General features: G+C 39.0%; 1 protein-coding gene across 1 annotated transcript; it reads left to right on the forward strand.

Annotated features, from left to right (window-relative positions):
* The first annotated feature begins 398 nt into the window (after positions 1–398).
* fmnl1a (formin-like 1a) lies at positions 399–17,090 on the forward strand. Its single transcript, XM_078270469.1, has 25 exons — positions 399–1,004; positions 3,984–4,067; positions 4,458–4,544; positions 4,637–4,710; positions 6,738–6,821; positions 6,924–7,070; positions 7,916–8,024; positions 8,351–8,427; positions 8,507–8,600; positions 8,954–9,028; positions 9,138–9,248; positions 12,277–12,426; positions 12,518–12,619; positions 13,415–13,961; positions 14,080–14,204; positions 14,339–14,541; positions 14,646–14,880; positions 14,977–15,045; positions 15,128–15,208; positions 15,482–15,611; positions 15,703–15,866; positions 15,952–16,053; positions 16,139–16,231; positions 16,473–16,587; positions 16,685–17,090. Exons 1-25 carry the CDS (start codon positions 819–821, stop codon positions 16,747–16,749), a joined length of 3,309 nt encoding a protein of 1,102 aa, XP_078126595.1. The 5' UTR covers positions 399–818; the 3' UTR covers positions 16,750–17,090.
* Positions 17,091–20,499: the final 3,409 nt, after the last annotated feature.

Raw genomic sequence — 20,499 nt, forward strand, 5'->3', positions numbered from 1 at the left:
GAACCACGTGAAATAAAATGACCAAAACAAATGTAACCCCAGGCCCATGTAATTTAAGCTAGCTTCAAGAGAATAAATGGTTCCAGTTTAGTGAAAGTGGATTCCTGGTAAAATGGGAGAATGTTTCCTTTGCCTGTTGGTTCATTTTACATCTGCACCTGCTTGGTTATCATGTTTCCTTAACCTTGGACACTCTTTCTGCTGTATTCCACTACTGTGCTACCTTATCTTACTCATCACTCACCTACTGCTTGAACGACGCCTAACAATTACCATATTCATCTTCCACCCTGTTCTCCACCCCAGCTTCTGTTGCTATCATGCACAGGAAGTTGTTCTTCTGCTTTTGTGCTTCTGTGGTTTCTGTCTGTACAGAGTGTATCATACTCCCCTCTCCTTCCTCTCACACGCAGCCCTCTGTACTCATTCACCAGAGGAGTTCTCGGTCAACAAGCGTAGAGAAGTAGTGGAGAAGAGAGAGGTGGGTCTGTTCTTAGAGCCCAACAGGCCCCAACAAGGCTAATATCGTATTCTCAAAGGTACTCGTAGAGGAAGAGGGACAGTTGATGAGAGGACAGACATGACGACGAACTACCTTCTTTCTTTACCCACCCTGTCTTTAGGACCAAGGCAGATTCAGTAGACCAGAGTCTTGATGTCCATCTCCCTGAAGGCCTAAAGACTTGGTTTGATTTAGGCCTGCTTGTTCTTGTCATTCAGAGTGATAACTTTTTGTCACTCTGTTTTGGAATACAACAAATTCTCAGGTGAAAGGGTTTGTGTAAAGCTTACTCCTGGATTACTTGTGGAGATTTGTAATGGGGAATGCGGCTGCAGGGGGCTTGGAGCAGGAACAGACTGAGGGCCAAGAGGCCAGCAACTCAGTCAGTGGAGCTTTAGGAATGAGTGACCCCACTCCAACCTTGCAGAAGAAGCAGACGGCTCCCCCGAAACTACCCATGCCCCCAGAGGAGGAGCTGGAGGAGCGCTTTAATGTGGTGCTGGTGAGTGGCTGCACAGGAGACATGAAGGCATACACCCTTACTGCACATGGTAACAGATATTACACACTTGGTGTATTTCTTATGGCAGTTAAGGTTTTGTATTAGAGGCTAAATGTAAAGTATGTGAGAATTATGCAGGTGCAAATGATTCAGAGGCACATAACAAAAACAAGTTGTTTTAAGTAGCTTATGTGTTCTGAGTCCTGTTGTGGAAATTTAACCTCTGTGACTGATTTATGCTGCCAAAACTATTTTAACTAAATATCAACTGGATATGATGTCAGCTGTTTCCCGTTTTTTGTCTCACAATCAGTCTAATCTAGTCTCTAATCTGAATCTAAATCCAGATGCCAATTTGTCTGGTGGGTCCAGAGAACCACATTTTGCAAAATACCAGCTTTAAATGTGATCCAGCAAAGACATAGTTTTCCCAATCATATTTGCACAAATGTCATCAGTAAGTGCTCCGTTCAAAGCAGGGATATCACAATAAAAACAATGTTATCAACAAGTTGCTAAATTCAAGTACTTCTTGACATTACAGTTAGATTTGAAAATATCAGGCTAGGAACAGGGTGGTAGTGCATGCTCGAGTGGCTAGCCAAGAGGAAGTTGAGCAACATATTTACAAGGGTGAGACCATAAGACCGGAAAGCAACTGTTCCACCACTCTTTCAACAGTCTTATAACAAGTTGAAAAACACAACACCTCATTATAAATACTTTAAGCATTTGAGGCACTATTAAGAATAACACATCAACACCTAATGTTTAGTATCAAAGATGCTGAAGCACTTACATCTTTAAATATTTTGCTAGTGAAATAAACAACAAAAATCATGTTAATGAACATAAATGAACTGAAGACAAACAAGACTATAAACTATGATGTCATGCTGACACACTGCAGCCTGCAGCTGCTTCATTAACAACATTAACAGGGGCTGTAAGACCCTTCACACTTTGTCTCATGTTTTACACCTAAATGGGCTTCATTTATGGTAATATCTTTGCTGCTGCTGCTGTTGTTGTTTTGTTTTTGTTTTTTTTCTGTTAATGTTGTAAAAACAAAACAAAAACTTGAAATCCATGAATGAAACATTAAAAAAAGAATATTAGACATTCACTTTACTTTGAGAGTTAGTTGGTAATAGGTAATCACTTTTATTTATTTAGGATGGAGGAAAGCAAGACGTTTTTGCCAATGACAATTGTGGCGTTTGTTGTTACTAACATGAACAATTATCAAATAGGTTTTGAAGGTTTTTCATTTTTCAATTTTATTTTCCAAACTATTAGCAAACATAAAATCCTAACATCATTCAAATGTTCCAATGAAATTCTGTAACTTATCTCAAAATTACTGAAAAAAAGTTGAATTTTCAAGGCCTAGGAGAGTCATGATCACAGTATTGTTTGAAACTGACAATGTATACATTATACATAAACACTCTCTTAATGTTAAAATTTGCATGTGACTATTTCACATAAATTGACAAAAACTTCTGAGTATGGAAATGTCGTCATGTGAGAAAACATGAATACGTAGTGTGGCTTTAGGCTTAATCATTTCATAATACCCATGTGACACATTTTGCCTGTGCCATTTCATGCCTACAAAGCCCTCACAGGCATTGCATGAAAGTATGTCCTCACTTCCTCTTTTAGAAAAATACTTTCAATGTGAATTTCAGAGAGACACTTTACCTTCCTTTATTGTGAAAATTCAGGATTTTATATTTGCGTAACTAGCTCTACAAAGAAATGAGAAGTGCATGACATTGTTTCTAAACTTAGTGAATTTATACTTGTGTTCATGTGGCGTTTTACCTTTTTTTGGAAAGTGTTGTACCACAAAACCCACAACGCGACCCCTCCCTTACCCCACCAAGGATGAAACTTCAACTCCTCAACAGAAAGGCAACTGCCTGTTTCCGTTCTTCTCTTTGTTTGTTTTTTCAAGGTGTGAAAAAGAAAACTAAGCAACACCCAGTATCAACAGAAACAATTGGTCTTGTCAGTTAATCCTCACTGTGTTTTGAGTCTCTGATCAGGTGCATAACCAATTGTGTAGATTTCAGCAGTGCTGTAAAGGAAAATTGCATTAAAAAACAACTAAATCAGTGACCAAAGAAAGCGCTAGAACTATGTAATTCATGCTCCAATGAATATTTCAAGTATCTTTCCCTTTAATAACTTTTTTCTCCATTTAAACTCCCAATTAGGTTCTGAATCCTTTGGGTTCATTAAATCATTCAGTTCTTAAGCCATTTGAATGGGGGGAATAACCTTTATTTCAGTCAAACATTTCACTGTAGGTTGAGGGCGAAGTGAAACAACCCTTTTTGGGCATTATGTTTTTATTCTGCGTCACAGAGTTGTGGAGGTGGGGGGCGGGTTCTTGATCTTTGTTAAACAGTTGAGAGGATTATAGAAATATGATGTTATGATAAGAGAAAATGTCAATCTTGTTAGAAAGTCTATATAAATAATTATATTTAAACCTTGATCATAAATAAAATGGTAAAGAAACCAATAAATAGTTAGTAGTGGAGTGGGTTTTCTTAATTTTTATATGTGCCCTGTTTCATCATCTTTATTAAAGGTTGGCCATAGTGTAAAATTTGATATATCATCACACCCTCAAAAATATGTATATTCTGAGGTACATGGTACCTCCTGACAACCATCATTGTACATACATACAGTACGTGTAAACACTGAGTCATCTGTGCTTCCGGCAGGTAGTTGAACACCCTTCAGAAAGTGCATTTGGGGTTTGGTTGATTTGAATATTGTTGCCTAAGCAGGAAAGATGTTTTTATTGTATATGTTGTATAATTGTGTGCTGAATGACACTGGAGGTGTTAAATTGAATTGTAGAACAAAAAGTTTAAGTCATATTCTTGCATACAACATTTATTTGACCACTTCAGATTCTTTAAATTGAAACAACCTCTCTTTTTCTCTCTCTTTCAGAGCTACATGAACTTGCCTCCAGACAAACTGGAGCTGTTGAGTCAGTATGACAATGAAAAGAAGTGGGAATTAGTCTGTGATCAGGTAAGACCTTTTTTTCATTGATGATGAGCTGGTTTCCCAATTAACCCTCAACATACTACTAATATGTCGTCAAACACAGGGTGATTCTTGCACCTGCGGCTTCTTTGGGACAGAGCTGACACAAAGTACATAAATACCCAAAGTGTATATGTGGTAAAGAGCAGGTTGCAATGTGAAAACCTTGCAACACACTTTCTGTGGTGGCAACTGAAGGCGTCGGCATGGAAACAGAGAGCGGGTTTGTGTCTGTTGTATTAACTAGCACAGGCAATAATAGCTTTTCAGATGCTGTGCGCTGATAAATGTGTTTTCAGTCCAGTCATCTTTCAGGGTTGCTGATAAAATTAACTCAGTAAAAAACTCCTATTGACTCTGTGAATCCTTCCCCAGGAGCGTTTCCAGGTAAAGAGCCCCGCGTCCACTTACCTGGCTAAGATCAAGAGCTTCTACCAGGATCAAGGAGGGGTGTCTCTCAGGGTCAGTGTGAAGCATCACCTTCCTTTCATATTTTACATTAATTTTCTATCTGCGCAATGATGTCTTGATCCTCACCTCTTCTGCTTCTTTAGCTGAAGAAAAGAATTCAAGATGCCACAAAAGTCCTTAAGGATTTGGAGATATCCCTTCGCACCAATCACATTGGGTGAGCATTAGCAAATAAAGTTATGTTGACATACACTGTTTTCCGCGTTATTGCCACCAACTGTCAATCCATGGAATTGGTTGTGAAACCGATGGCAGAAATGTGTTTTGGTTGCCAATGTGCTCAGGTGCATGCGTTTTCGTGCCTGTGGACTTTAGAAACAAAAGAAAAAAGCATTGCTTGATGGCACTCAAGTCAAGAACTCCACAGGGTACCTTTAAGATAGATGCTGAAGAAGTTTCCAAACATTGATGTCATTATTAGTGGGAATGCTGATTCAGCAGCATTCCAACTATTGTTATTCCTTTCGGCCATAATTTCTGCATACGTTCAGCTATTAAAACCATTCAACTTTTAAAATGTTCACCTCTTTCAGCTAATGATGGGACTTCTTCAACTTTTTTTCTACTATTTATACCTTTTAAAATATTAAGCTTTTTAACACTTTTTTTTAACATTGAAGTCAATGAGAGCATGCTTCAAATCCTTAAAATCTTCTTCCGCTCCCAAAACATTCAGGTCCTTTGTATCGCTGATATAATACATACATTTTTAAGTTAATCAACATCAATTTTACATGAATACGTTCACAAAGGCCTTGTGGTGGTCACGATTTCACTGATACCCCTTATCGTTTTAGCAGTCTGAGCCTTTATTTGAGAGCTTGCTCTGTGTCTTTGAATAGCTCCAGTGTGGCACAGGTGACAGTTTCAGCAGGTGACACGGTCGTTAACCTGATTAAAGATGAAAGAGATCTCATCACAGACTTCAAAGGGTGTTTTCACTGGTCATACGTTACCATGACAACTCTTTCACAGACAGTTGAATTGAATACTACAGGCAGTAAGATGAACATTAGTCTACATCTTTTGTCTCTGTCTGTCTCTGTCTCTCTGTTTCTCCCTGTCTCTGTCTCTCTCTGTCTCTCTGTCTGTTTGTTTCTCTCTGTCTCGGTCTGTCTGTTTCTGTTTCTTGTTTTTATTCCCTCTTCCGTACTTTTTTTGGCTCTCCGTAACTTCTGCATATGTTCAGCTATTAAAACCATTCACCTTTTAAAATGTTCAGCTCTTTCAGCTAATGATAGGACTTCTTACACTTTTTTCTACTATTTATACTTTTTTAAATATTAAGAAATGTTCAGGTAATTCATTTCAACTTTCATCTTTGACAGTATTACAGTTCATCTTCCAGCCTTTCTAACAATGTATTTTAGCTCTTCACTTATTTAAGTAATGCAGTTTATCTTCCATCTCTGACAATTTTCCAGATTTTTCAGCAGTGCGGTGCAATGCATTTGGCCTTTAAGATTTTTCATACAATTTGTTTCATATTTCTGCATATGTGAGTCATTATCAGTTAGAAAATATACTCAGACCTCACAATGTTCTACATATTTTGTAATTTTTCAACTTTTAAAGCCGACAATTCAGTTTAGCGTCAACTTTTATACTGAGTATTTTCATACTTATTAAAACGATTTCCACTTTTTCAACTACTCTCACTACTTCAACTTCTTCTTACGGATTTAAGCTATTCATCCAGTTTAGCTTTAGCAATTCAGCTATTCAGCATTCCCACGCATTTTCTGCAGGAAATGCATTTTCTAGTTATAATTAAAGGTTAGTTTAAGTTCACTGAGCATTCAACGGTTAACTTTCGTTGAACACCAGTCACTGTATCCACAAGACACAATAACAAGATAATAGTTTAAAATGTAGCAGACCACCAGTGGCACTTAAAGTTAGCAAACTAGCTTAGTAATGGCAGTTACACAACAATAACTATCTAAAGTTTTCTAGCATTAGCCACCATAAGTTGCTGGTCACACCAGACCAAGGTTGAAGCAGTTGAGTTTATTGATTTGAATGAATTCAGCATTTCCTTTGTAAGAGCAAGATTGTGTTTATTTCTTCTTTCTAAAGTTACATACTCCTGCTTTAATCTGAACGCAGAATCTATAATAACAAACCATTTCTCTATCATTGTATCATCCCTCATTCTTTATTTTGTTGTGGGTCTTTTTGTAGATGGGCCCAAGATTTTCTCAACGAGCAGAACAAAGGTTTGGATGTTCTGGTGGAATACCTGTCGCATGCACAAAGCGACGCCTCGTAAGTACAGGCAGGGTGTGAAAAACTCTCTCAGAAACTGATAATGCTCTTGCAAATGTCAAATGTATCACCATGGATGTTTATTTTGTATAATCTCTGTAGGTTTTATGTGGAGAGTGTTGAAAATGGTGGCAGCTTGTCAGAAAGAGGAAAGCCAGCAGATAGGGCGATGGAGGACTTGACCAAAAGCTCCAGTGGCTCCCACTCACATGGGAGCATGACCAGAGCTGCTCGTGCACTGACTGTAAGGTAAGAAGCTTCAGACATGAACGGTGTTCAGAACGGTACAGCAGCTACAGAGTTTCAGACCCAGAGATGTGCTATTAATATGATTATATATATATATACACACACTACATCATGAACTCTTATTAAAGAGAAACTTTCAGCTTATAGAGCTGCACATATAGTCAGAAAATAGAAGGCAGAAGTGGTGTGGTGGTGGCATATTGTAGTGTAACAGAGGTGACCAGATGCCATGTCATTCTATTATTAGAGGTGCTGAACTGTGTCAAACTGATCCTCATCTATTTCTATTTTGAATATTTAATATTATATATTAACTCTACACAATCTTCTTTATTGATACAAATACTCATAAATAGTGAAACCCCTGATTGACCAACCAACCAACCACAGAAGATTTGTATCTTTGTAAAATATTAAACAAACTGTGCAGCAGGCTAAATGTCTTTTTTTAACTCAATCAATATGCCTTCATTTATTTATTGTAAATCATTCCGTTTTTGCGGCTCTTCTTATTCAAGTTCATGGCCATCTTATTGCTAGATAGCAGTTCCTCTTGAAACTGAGACATTACAACCATGATGAATATCTCCATTTCTCACACCATAATTCATTCATATCCTTTGCTCATTTGTTGAGTATTTTATTCTTTATTTTCCTTTCCACATGATGCCACATTTCAGCTGTCAGACAGACACAGCAGATGTCCAAAACAATGCTGGAAGTCGTTATAATTGGCCAACTGTGCTGTTCAGGGCCTCAACTTCAAACCATTTGCATATACAGTAGCTTCTCTTCTCTTTAAGAATTCCTTAAATTTGTCTTTATACATGTTTATCCCTCTACAGAATAAGCTCCACTCTGGGGAACAAGATGCATAAGAAGTCCCATTCATCCAGCCAAAGAGATGATGTACATGTGTGCATAATGTGCCTGCGAGCCATCATGAACTACCAGGTAGAACCTGAACATACTTATGCTTTCCCTATGGTGCAAAAACAGTCACTTATCTCATATTCTGTCATAAAAACCATACCTTACCGTATATTCTATACTGTACCAAGAAAACATTTTTGCGAGTGGACTGACATGAATCCACTTTTTTCCACTGCTGTTTCACTTAGCTTGTTTGAAGTTAAACATAATTTAAAATTAAACTAGATGTTTGATTTAAAGTATTATAAAAAAGCTTCTCAAACTAAACACAAATACTATTTCTGCATATTTTAGCACACCAGCTCCCTTGGAGGGAGCAGCTGTTTATAATTTCCTTCTGCTTTCAGTCTGGTTTTAACTTGGTGATGACTCACCCACGCTGTGTGAATGAGATCACCCTCAGTCTCAACAGCAGGAATCCCAGGTGAGTGTATTTGTGTGAGACAAAGTGTGTGTTATCTGTCTGCCTGTATCCATATCTAACCCCTCCTATGCTGCAATAGGACCAAAGCCCTCGTGTTGGAGTTGCTGGCTGCAGTGTGTCTTGTCAGAGGAGGGCATGACATCATTCTGTCTGCTTTTGACAACTTCAGAGAGGTGAAATAAGTTTATTTGTAATTTTACTACATTGCGAGGGTCTCATTTGACTTTGACCGTTTCTCTTTCAGTCATACTGTTGTTCTAGACTTCCCCTCTTTGATTATTCATCTTATGACTGACACTATCCACCCATCACATGCACTGGGGTCCTACTTTTAGCACATGTAGAGCAGTCATGCATCGGTGTGTAATTGCAAGCACAGTGCAAGGGTAAGAAATATGCCGTATTTGTGTAGCTGAGATCAGCTACTACATGTAATTGATATAACTTGTCAGAAAAAGACTCATTTTGCGCCCATGTGAGGCAACAATTAAAATGCATTTTCAGATAAGTTTCTATTTCTTCTCAGGTGAGCAGAGAAAAGAACCGCTTTGAAAAGTTGATGGAGTACTTCATCAATGATGACAGCAACATTGACTTCATGGTAGGGCCACAAATGTATTACCTACACCCTGGCTGACTGATTAACAGATAAAGGGACTTTTAAATTGTGGATGTCCTTGAGAATTAATTGTCAATGTGTCTGTCTCCAGGTGGCTTGCATGCAGTTTATAAACATTGTGGTCCATTCAGTGGAGAACATGAACTTCCGTGTTCATCTCCAGTTCGAGTTCACTCACCTCGGGTTAGACAAGTATCTCGGGGTGAGTATGCATACAAATCTCAGTGGTCAGTGTAAATGGCGTGTGGAGCATTTAGCAGCTAAAAAGCCAGATATTTTCTTCAGGAGTTGGTAGAGACCAAAAACAAAGCGAAAACAGAGTGAATATTAGTGATCAGAAACAAATGAATGCTAATGTTGCTCCATAATGCCTGGATGTGTAAATAAGCAACTGTTTTCTAACAAGTTCACCATATGACCTTAAAGCAACACTAGAGAACTTTTCCTGCTTCGATCCCCCTACAGGTTGGAAGCGGAATTGTCCCATTATGTCTCATTCGAACTACAGATCCGCTACCAGATCGGGCAAACTTGCATAGTGCGGTTATACCTGAAGAGAGCTGCAAAGCGAATGCAGAAGTGCCGTTCACCATGTTACGAGTTGATGAACCACTGAAACGATTTTGGAAACATTATTTTAAGTTACAAAAATGGTACTCTAGTGTTGCTTTAAAGGTGCTGCTATGTCAATATTGTCTTCACAACTTGATTCAACTGTCTGCAGGTGGTAAACATTTTTTTTAAACATTATTGCAGGTTTAAATATATGAAATATCTATATATTGCAATTCACATAACATGTATGCATCTCATCGGTTTAAAGTTTCAGTTAGTAACTTTTGTCATATTACAGCATCACCAAAATGTACTTAAAAATCAAAAGTAAAAGTACACAATAGACAGCAGAATGGCCCCTATACGTTTTATATTATTGTATCTGTGTAGTTGATGCATTCACATGTAAAAAGAATTGGATTGTTGTAGTTAGTTGAGGTGGAGCTAATTTTAACTGCATGCTTCATATACGGCTTGGTGGTTTAACCTGTAACAATGCATCAGATTTTCGAAGTGCAAAGTATGAGCATCAGAATATACTTAAAGTATCAAACATGTAAGTACTCATTTTGCAGAATGTCCCATTTCAGAATTTCCACTTATTGTAATTATGCGTTTGTAGTACTGTATTTCCTCAATGCATCAAGATATTCACATTCACAATTTTTTCTAAGATGGCATATGAAATTATTTAAGTTCAGGTGTATCATCTCCCATTCGGCCTAAATTTATTTAGCATTTCTTTTTCAGTAATATATATATTAGTGCTGTCAAACGATTAAAATATTTAATCGCGATTAATTGCATTAATGTCATAGTTAACTCACAATTAATCGCACATTTTTATCTATTCTAAATGTCCCTAGATTTCTTTTTGTCCCATTATTTTTTCTCATTTTAATGCTCTTATCAACATGGAAAAGTGGATCGGCTTGCTTTGTGCTTTTGTCGCCTGGCTTTGACGAGGGGGCGGAGAATTCGCATCAGCTGTGTGCTTGGCCATCATGTGATATTTCAGACTGGACGTGCTGCTATGATAGCTCAGTTCACAACGACAAAACACACAGACCACTTCGGTCTTGTCAATGGAACCATTTGGCAACTTTTTAAAAGTAAACTTTCCATTCAGAATCTTATTGGCATCCATTTTGGCGTCTCGCGCTCGCCATCCACTCAAAACGTAACGTTAGCCTACTACTCTTTGGCCAGCTCGCAAGCCCAAACAAGTGTGTGCGGCGTGCCTGTTTTGTTTCCGGTCTAGCTAGATCCGGTGGGGTGTTGTAGTTTTTCTAACGTTACTAGTGGTTGCAACAGCATGTGAAAAAAACTACAAAGTTTGCTAAGCCAAAAAGAACGTTAATCTCACGATAAAAAAATCAACGCCGTTAAAATGGGTTTGCGTTAACGCCGTTACTAACGCGTTTAACTGACAACACTAATATATATATATATATATATGTATTTTTTTAAAGATTATTTTATGGGCTTTTGTTGACTTTATTGGATAGGACAGTTTAAGAAAGGAAAGTGGGAGAGAGAGGGGGATGACATGCAGCAAAGGGCCACGGGTCGGAATTGAACCTAGGCCGCTGCAGTAAGGACTGAGCCTTGGTACATGGGGCGCACGCTCAACCAGGTGAGCTACCAGGGTGCCCCAGTAAAATATTTTTATACAAGAAGTCATTTTATATGTGGGAGACCTAAGAGACTATAAAAAAACATTGTGCTTTGTCCTACTTCTGGTAGGAGTATCTCAAAAACTAAAGCACTAGGGGGAGGCAGAGGAACTTTTTTTTTCACTGATCATCTGTCTCATGTAGTACTGTCAGGTTATAGTGACAGTTTCAGCAAATATTACAAAAAGTTATTTTTGATAACAATTACCTACTGGTCCATTCTAAAGTTCATTCTCTTCCTCATTTAATAGGATGTTGCTGTTGCATACTCATCCAGTTTCCCTTTACGTTTTGCTGATGACAACCTGTTCATATCACATAACTTCCCTACTTTGATACAATGCAAATGTTGGTTTTAATAAAATGTCTAAATGATTCTAACATTGTCTCTCTATGTCAAAAAACATTTAACAGTATGAAACGATTAGACTATGAATTAATTAGACAATCTACAAAAAATTAAGACGCAACTATTTTGATAATCGTAAAGTAATTTGAATAATTTTTAAAGCAGAAATGCAAAGATTGTGCTAGTTCTAGCTCCTTAAATGTTGTTTTTTCTTTTATTCATAAAATTGTAAATTGAATAACTTTGGGTTTTAGACTGTTGATCGAATAAAACAAGATATTTGAATTTGTCACCTTGAGCTCTGGGAAACTGAAACACAATTTTCAAACATTTTACAGATAAAACAAATAATTATTTGGTAAAATATTTACAGATTAATCAATGGTAAAAATATTCAAGTTGCAGCCCTAAAACATAAGGTAAATGAAAATCTTTGTTCATCAGACTTTTGCTGAAACTTATATCTCACATACGTTTCAGTAATTTATTTTAATTTATTTTCTGTAATTTTAAATATCTTCTATAAATCTTTATTTAAAAGGTAACCTGAATCAATCCCTATGCCATAAGTACATTATTACTTTAAACATGGATCATATTATACTTTATCTTACTTTAATATGTCATTATTGTTTGTATTTGTGTGTTAGTGTCTGAAGCAAACAGAGAGCGAGAAGCTGCAGGTTCAGATCCAGGCCTACCTGGACAATGTGTTAGATGTGGGAGCCCTGCTGGAGGATGCTGAGAGCAGAGGAGGGGTGCTGGAGCATGTGGACGAACTGCAGGAACACAACGTAGAGGTCAGCCACAAGTGAAAGAAAAATAGGAATCTCGGTGAACAAAAAGACGCTTTGATGTTGTGATGTTAAAGCAATGTTGTCTGTGTTGCAGCTGAGTGCCCGGCTTCAGGAGATTGAGAAGCAGACCACAGAGAGAATGTCTGAACTTGAGACTCAGCTCCTGCAGGCCACCAAGGAGACTGAGCTGCTCAAAGTAAGTGCTGCTCCGTGACATGTACAACGTTTAATACGATTAATTAGCCAGGCAAGGTGTGCCATTCCACCGTGATTAGTTATAATGAGGTCAAAAGAGTGGCAGTTCACTTTATTTTAATAATCTTCATATGAAAGTAAAATCTAATCATCTACAATATGATATAAGAAAGATGAGAGTGATTCCACTCCAAATCTGTAAATGACCTTGCATTTTAGCTCTGTTAGCGGCCTTGGCTCTTGCGATTGCAATGCCAGTCTCTCGGTCAGTCTGTTGTTCCAGACTGAAACAATAATTTAACAGATTTCCATGACATGTTGTCCAGACATTCATGGTTCCAAGAGGATGAATAATAATTACTTTGGTTATCCCCTGATCCTCTAGCGCCACCATCACGTTCACATTTTTGGTTTAGAGTAAAATAACTGTAATAATGAATTATAATTGTAATGGTGCTTCTCTAACTTTTTGTCTAGCACCACCACAAGGTCAACATTTTATTTTGTTCCAATCTTTTGGTTTATGTCCAAATTCCTGAAAAACAAATGATATTCCCATCAGTCTCAGCTGCACTTTGTGTTTTGTGCTGATTAGCTAATGTTAGCATGCTAACATGCTAAACATTCCCTACTAAACATTAACATGTGAGCTTGCTGACATTAACATTTAGCTCAAAGCACTTCTATACAGTAGGGCATCACAGAGCCGCTAGCATGACTGTAGACTCTCTTTGAGAATATATATTTTCTCTGTGGAGATGAGCTGTGTTTCTATATTTGTGTTTGTGTCTAATAGGAAAGCCTGCGAGAGTCCTGTTCCCAGGTTAGTACCTTGCAGCAGCGAGAACGGGAGCGCGAGCTGAACAGGGAAAGGGAGAGGGACAGGGAGCGTCTGAGCACCTCCGCCCCTCCAACTCCTTCAGAGCTGGAGCAGAAGCTCCAGGAGCTGCAGGACAAGGGGCTGATCCGACTGGGACGCAGTGCCTCCGGAGCCCTGGACATCCACGTTGTGCCTGTCACAGTGATCGAATACATCCAAGCCCCAGCTTCAGCCGCCCAGCCCAGTGCTCCGCACTCTGTCGCCGAGTCTGCTTCCCCACCATCCAGCCTTCCTGCCTCTGCTCCTCCGCCACCTCCTCCCCCTCCCCCTCCCCCTCCTGGTGGTCCAGGGGCAGTTGCCGCTCCTCCTCCTCCGCCTCCTCCACCTCCTCCAGGAGGTTGTGGTGCTGTGCCTCCACCTCCTCCTCCACCACCTCCCCCACCTGGTGCTGGACCTCCACCTCCACCTCCCCCGCCTGGTGCTGGACCCCCGCCCCCTCCTGGAGCACCAAACACTCAATTTGGTATGAGGTTGACAAAAAAAATCTGAAAAGTACTGAAAACTGTCACGATTTGGTAGCAATGGAACAGTAAAGATCTTCTTTTTTTGGTCATTCCTCATTTTTTTTTTTGTTTCCATAGGGGTTAAGAGCAAGAAGCCCATTCAGACCAAGTACAAGATGCCACTGTTTAACTGGCAGGCCTTAAAACCAAACCAGGTGACAGGCACCGTCTTCAACGAACTGGATGACGAGCAGGTCTTAGGGGTAAGAACATTCAGCATCCATTTTTTTCACTTGCACTGTACAGTTCATGCTGTCAGAAAACTGCAGTGTGAAAATGTTTGTTTATCCTGACCTTCACAGCTTCCTCTCTCTGTCTCTCATTCTGTCTACATCAGGAGTTGAACATGGATATGTTTGAGGACCAGTTTAAAACTAGGGCCCAGGGTAATCCAAAAGACCTGTCCACTATCAAAACAAAGGTGGTCCAGAAGGTCCCCAGCAAAACGTCCTTGATTGACACCAACAAGGCTAAGAATCTGGCCATCACTTTACGCAAGGGGGGAATGAACCCGTCTGACATCTGCACCGCCATAGAGACGTACATGCTTCATGGAAAATCAGTTGCATTGTTGACATTTTTGAGCTACCCTCCACTCTCTCTCTTACACTAATTGGTGTGACTTTCACTACTCTTTTGTACAGGTATGACCAGCAGTCTTTGTCCATAGACTTCCTGGAATTACTCGAGCCCTTCATACCATCAGATTTTGAGACGAAGCTGCTGGTTAACTATGAAAAGGATGGCCGCCCGCTGGAGGAGCTAACTGATGAGGATCAATTTATTTTACGCTTTGGGAAGATTCCTCGTCTGAAGCAGAGAATAAGCACTCTCACTTTCATGGGCAACTTCCCAGATACTGTCAAACGCCTACAGCCGGTCAGTTTGTCAAATGCATTATAACTTGGACTAAAAGAGACTGAGATTTAAGCTCTTAAACAGATGTACTGATTTTTGTTTTCACTTCATCCATAGCAACTGAACTCCCTCATCGCTGCTTCCATGTCCATCAAGTCTTCAACCAAACTGAAAAAGATCTTAGAAGTAAGTAAAAGAGAATACGACATGCCGATGTAGCTTCCAAATTTGTGATTTTGCATAAGTCATCTCATGTGTTCCCCCTCAGATTGTTCTCGCCTTTGGCAACTATATGAACAGCAGTAAGAGGGGTGCAGCGTACGGTTTTCGGCTGCAGAGTCTGGACCTTGTAAGTAGCCTTTGTTTGTACATTTACTCTTTCACTTTAAAGAGAGACTTTGTCACTTTTGAAATTAGAACATATTCTTCCTTTTACAAATCAAGTTAAATCCATATGCCATAAAAAATAAATTAACCTTTTATCAATACAAAACACTCATGCTTTAAACCATTACAGCCTAACTTGGTCAGGTATGACCAGTAACACAGTGGTAGCTAATTTTAGCAAACTTCAGATGCAAAAGTTAACCGTCCTAATTTAAGAACTTTGTCAACATTTCAGCTGTTGGAGACCAAGTCAACTGACCGCTCGCAGACACTACTTCACTTCATCACCAGTATCATCCAGGAAAAATACCCAGACTTGGTCAACTTCCACACTGAGATACACTTTGTAGACAAAGCAGGGCTTGGTAAATTCACACAAACAGTCAAGCTGTTCAGTTGTGTGGCTTGTGATTTAAATTAGGAATGGTACTAAACTAATTTCTGTTTCTTTGCCAGTATCACTGGATGGCATTCTTCAGGATATCCGCTCATTAGAACGGGGAATGGAAATGACCAAAAAAGAATTCCTGGTGCAGGATGACAGCCCGGTGTTGAAGGAATTCATTAAAACCAACAGCGAGCAGCTGGACACTTTGGTCACAGACAGCAAGACTGCACAGGTTAGCCTGCAATTCATTTGAAACTAAGACACAACAACACATTATTACATGCTTTGACTTATTGACTCTGCCTGTCTCCCTCCAGGAGGCATACGGCTCTGTGGTGGAGTATTTCGGAGAGAACCCCAAAACCACACAGCCTTCTATGTTTTTCCCGATGTTTGGACGTTTGATAAAGGCCTATAAGGTGAGGATGTGTGTTGGGTTTCTGATATTTATCCATTACAATTGTTGCAATGTGTGTTAATCAATTACTGTGTGATTGAACACAGACAGCACAGCAAGAAATTCAGCAGAAAAAGAAAATGGAGAGTCAGAGCAGTGAGGAAAAAGTGTCATCTCCAGACAAGGCTGGGGTACAAAAGGTAAGATATTAAAGGTCCAGTCTTCAGAAATTATATATCAGAGATTTAATAACTGCCACTGTTTGTTTAATGGCTTATGTGTTATTAAAGGTGCAGTTTTCTCAGAAATACTTACAACATGCAACATAAACCATCATCTAAAACAAATCTGTGACTAAAACCCATGACACTTAAACTCTAGTGGGTAGGAAATTCTAAATTTACTTTAATTTCAAATACTTTTATTTTTTGACCATGCTAGGGGCCTATGATGCCTAAGATGCCCCAGATGGACCTGATCGCAGAGCTGAAGAAGAGGCAGGTGAAACCGCAGGTACGCGAGGGGAAGGACGGCGCGCTGGAGGACATCATCACAGGTATGGTAACGCCATGCTTCCTGGAGGAGTCGCATCATTTGAGCAAGTGTGTTGCATGTTTAATGTTTACGTGCCGGTCTTTAAACTCCTGCCTCAGATTTGAGGAACACACCGTACAGGCGGACAGATGGTCGACGGCCAGCCCAGCGCCAGGACTCTTGAGCCCCTTCTGGTCCATGACTTTCTATAAATGTAACTGGAATCACACTCATGCATACAAACAGAAGAACACGCTTTAAAATGTACTGTATACATTATATCAAAATATATAATTAGCCATATGGCAGTGTGTATTTTAACATTTCAGTGTGAATTTGCTGTGTAAATAGAGTTTGAAGTTGGAGTTATTTCATATTTTTAATGCAACAGTCCATGAATTTGATTACAAATTTTGCTAAAAAAAAAAGAATTCAATTATTTGTGGTGCCTCACAGGCTTTGAACGCTCCAAATTTGTAATGTTACTTATTGAGTAATAAAAGAAATCATGACTTTATTATAAAATAGACCTTCTGTATTTGTATGACAGCTTTGACCTGACAAGTGATGCAACATCCACAGTTTGTATCCACACTTTGTTGCTAAAAACGATGCACTCATCTCCTGACAAGACAACATAAACAAGTCATTATAAAGCTCAGATCAGACGCCGCCACTGTACAAGAGAGCTGCACTTTATTGGACACACAATCACAGCAAATTATGTACAAAAGAAGGCAGGTTCAACTGCCTACTGTCTTCTCACAGGAAAAACACACATTTCTCACAGAATATCATGGCATCCACACTGATAAATTAGTATCTCCAGTATCAGTAGGCTTTTAAATTTATATATCATTATATTATAGATCTATTTTCTGTATTATTTTTGTTCTTATATCACACTACTCTACAAATGGGAGAATCACTCTGTGGAAAGAGTACACCATCACTGGTGTCTTTTCTGGTTGGGGTGCGTTCAAGCATTCTGAATCCTTCTAGACATCCAACACTCTCGGCCACTACATCGTCATCCTCATCGTCACATAACATCACAGTAAGACTGAACATGCCTGTGTCACAAATACCAAAATAATGTCTCATTCTTCATGTTTGTAAACCTTTATCACAGAACCGCCTTTATCTTCCTCTCTTTCTCATTTTCTTTTGAGAACACATGTAGACATTTTTTTTTCAACTGCACCGTGCGATTGCTTGAGACTATACATGCATTATTTTGTATATACCTTTGTACCCATCGTCAAAGTTTATTAATAAAACATCTTTTGGACATAACAATTTGTTGAACTCGCTAGGAATAACTCGGCCTATTTACAAGTCAATTTTGTTTTTCTCTTTTTGATGCCAAGATTTTTGAACATCCACACATTCATGTAAAAATCTCATATACCGATACATACTATAGAATGTAGGTTTGTTATAAAAAAAAAAGATACAATGGCAAAGGAAGAGATAAAACTTTTAATTCACACAACGCCACATAATTCCCTTATTGATCCGTCTTGGTGGTTTTAACAACTTCTGTGGTTTAGCTTAACTCGTACTTAAAGCCACTCAGTGCAACAACTGGAACTGAATGAGCAACAAAATGTACCTGTTTTAATGATTAAGAACCTGTTGTCTCTGGATGCTTTTGCACTGAGCATCTACATTGCTTCCACTCCTGTTCACATGCCGACATGACACAGAGGAAAATTAAAGCCATATAACTTACTTTTGTCAAAGCAGCAAGGCTCTATATGAAGCCTTTGGGCCCTTTCACAGTAGTTACCCCAATATCTGTGTTTCTGACCATCTCTAACTCACTAATACCAGCTGAATCACAAATACAGGATGGGGTGAAACAAAACAAAAAACAGACCATAGGTACAGAAAACAACCCCCTAAAACAAACATAGTAGCAAAATAAGCCCCTAAGCACAGGCACTGATCCAGCCTCTTACACCTCAATAGTGACCCTTCACATAAGGAGGCAAAGGTGCAGATGAGCTGGACAAGCATTTTCAGGGACAAGCTCTTCAAAATTACATAAAATCTAACTCAGTGCTCGTAAATAAATAATAATAAACCCTAGAATTTAAAAATGAACTTCAGCGTATATTACAGAGGCTAACTGTTATCTATAAAGATATTTAAACAAATATAAAAATGTTCTGCATATGAATAAATAATCTCAGTGTGAAATGTAATATCTTTCTCAATGAATTAAAAAAGGAAACTGTACAAAATGATCACTAATATATAAAACTGAAGAGATGACATTTTACAGTATATAATTTAATCTAGGCCTATATATATATCACACTTTTCTTCACAATTATATCATACACAAACATCTCACTTAGATATATTTATATATGTATATTTCTTCTATGTTTGATTTCAAGTTTGCATGTTTTTCTGATTGCCAGGGGCATTTCCTGTGTCTGCCACATGCCCTCTAAGCCTCCAGCCATGTTGAAATCACAGCCCACTAAAACTTGTCTTGAAAGAATCATTCCAGAGAGCACTGTCATGCAATTCAGGGAGGTTTCATCTCAGACTTTACTTGGGGAAAGCAGCCAAGCTTGAATACTTTCTCTTCAACGCTCACCAGACGCAAATGCAGCAAATTTAACTCGGAGAGTTATGGATTTGAGTGTGGAACAGCATGAGTAAGTGAATTTCTTTCATTTGACTTCACTCAATATGAAACCCAGGGCTTGAACATGTCTGGCAGAGCTACAGAGCACCCACGGTGAGGCTTAATTCGCTGTGCTGTGAGCTTGCAGTTTTGCACATTGTTAGAGCTCTGGGAGTGTTTAGTCAAATGCCACCGCTGCAACCTGACAAACTCTGCATTTCAAGTGCCGTTTTCTTTTTTTCCTGCGAAAAAAATTGGAACAAGGCAATTCCCGCAGCCTCTTCTTTGGGTAAAAGTGTTATTCTGTCATTGCTATGCTGATCTAATACTGTAATACAAGATCAACTGGGGATTTCTAATAAGAACAAAGTCTTAGAGGCACTGGGAAAAACATGGTAACAGCTCTTTGCAGACAAACGGACAGTTTCACAAAGGCAAAGGGCACTGCCTTGGCAAAATTGCTGTTACTGTTCATATTGAGGCCTATCAAACTGTCCTAGGATAACCTCAACTGAGTGGTTTTTAGTTCAAAGACGCCCCACAACAAAGACAAAGACAAAGCGAGGGGCAGGGAAAGAACAGCCGCTTAATGGCTCTCTGACTGTCAGACCCTTCCTCCCATCTCTTTGGGTCTTTTTATATCATAAGCACTCTCGATGGAGACAAGGCAAGTCAATGCCAGCCTTATTAAAGAAGCCTTCAAACATGTCCCCAAACTAATCCCCTCTCCTCAAACTGTCTACTCTTTGACACAATCCCCTTTTGCACGTTTTAATCTCAGTGCCACAAAAAAACCATTTCACACAGTCCTTTTAGTGAACCACTGAAGAAAAAAAAAATCATTTTGTCTATGTCTGTCCGTTCAACCTCATCACCTCCCCAGTGGGCAGCCCTAAGGCAATAACACAGGACAGGGAGCTTCAAAATGGTTCCTTGTGCGGGGTTCACACGTAGGGAATCACTGACAGGCCTTTGATGTGCTATAAATAGTTAGAACTTCAACTACCGTCATTGAGGCACACCTAAGGCCTAACATTCATAACTGTTTCAACATGCAGGAAATAAAACCAAATGAGGCAACAGCAATATCGGAAATCTAACGTACAGTATTTTAAATATGCAGGGATGTTTTTGTTCTTCCTTCAAGGAACATTTGTAGCTTTGTGCTTGTCATATTTAAGCAGATTCACAAGATCAAAATTAGAGGAAAGGGTGTTTAAGAGGAAACTGTGCTTGCTTTATATTTTTATATTCTCATCTTAGGGCTGTTAAGGGTCAAGCTATATCTGA

Source organism: Sander vitreus, chromosome 15 (assembly GCF_031162955.1).
Source record: "Sander vitreus isolate 19-12246 chromosome 15, sanVit1, whole genome shotgun sequence".
Taxonomy (NCBI): Eukaryota; Metazoa; Chordata; class Actinopteri; order Perciformes; family Percidae; genus Sander; species Sander vitreus.

Coding starts and splice junctions, on each gene's coding strand:
- fmnl1a (XM_078270469.1), top strand. CDS start 819: ATGGGGAATGCGGCTGCAGGGGGCTTGGAGCAGGAACAGACTGAGGGC. Junction 12,620..13,414: donor AGGAGACTGAGCTGCTCAAA/GTAAGTGCTGCT, acceptor TGTGTCTAATAG/GAAAGCCTGCGAGAGTCCTG. Junction 15,046..15,127: donor AACTGAAAAAGATCTTAGAA/GTAAGTAAAAGA, acceptor GTTCCCCCTCAG/ATTGTTCTCGCCTTTGGCAA.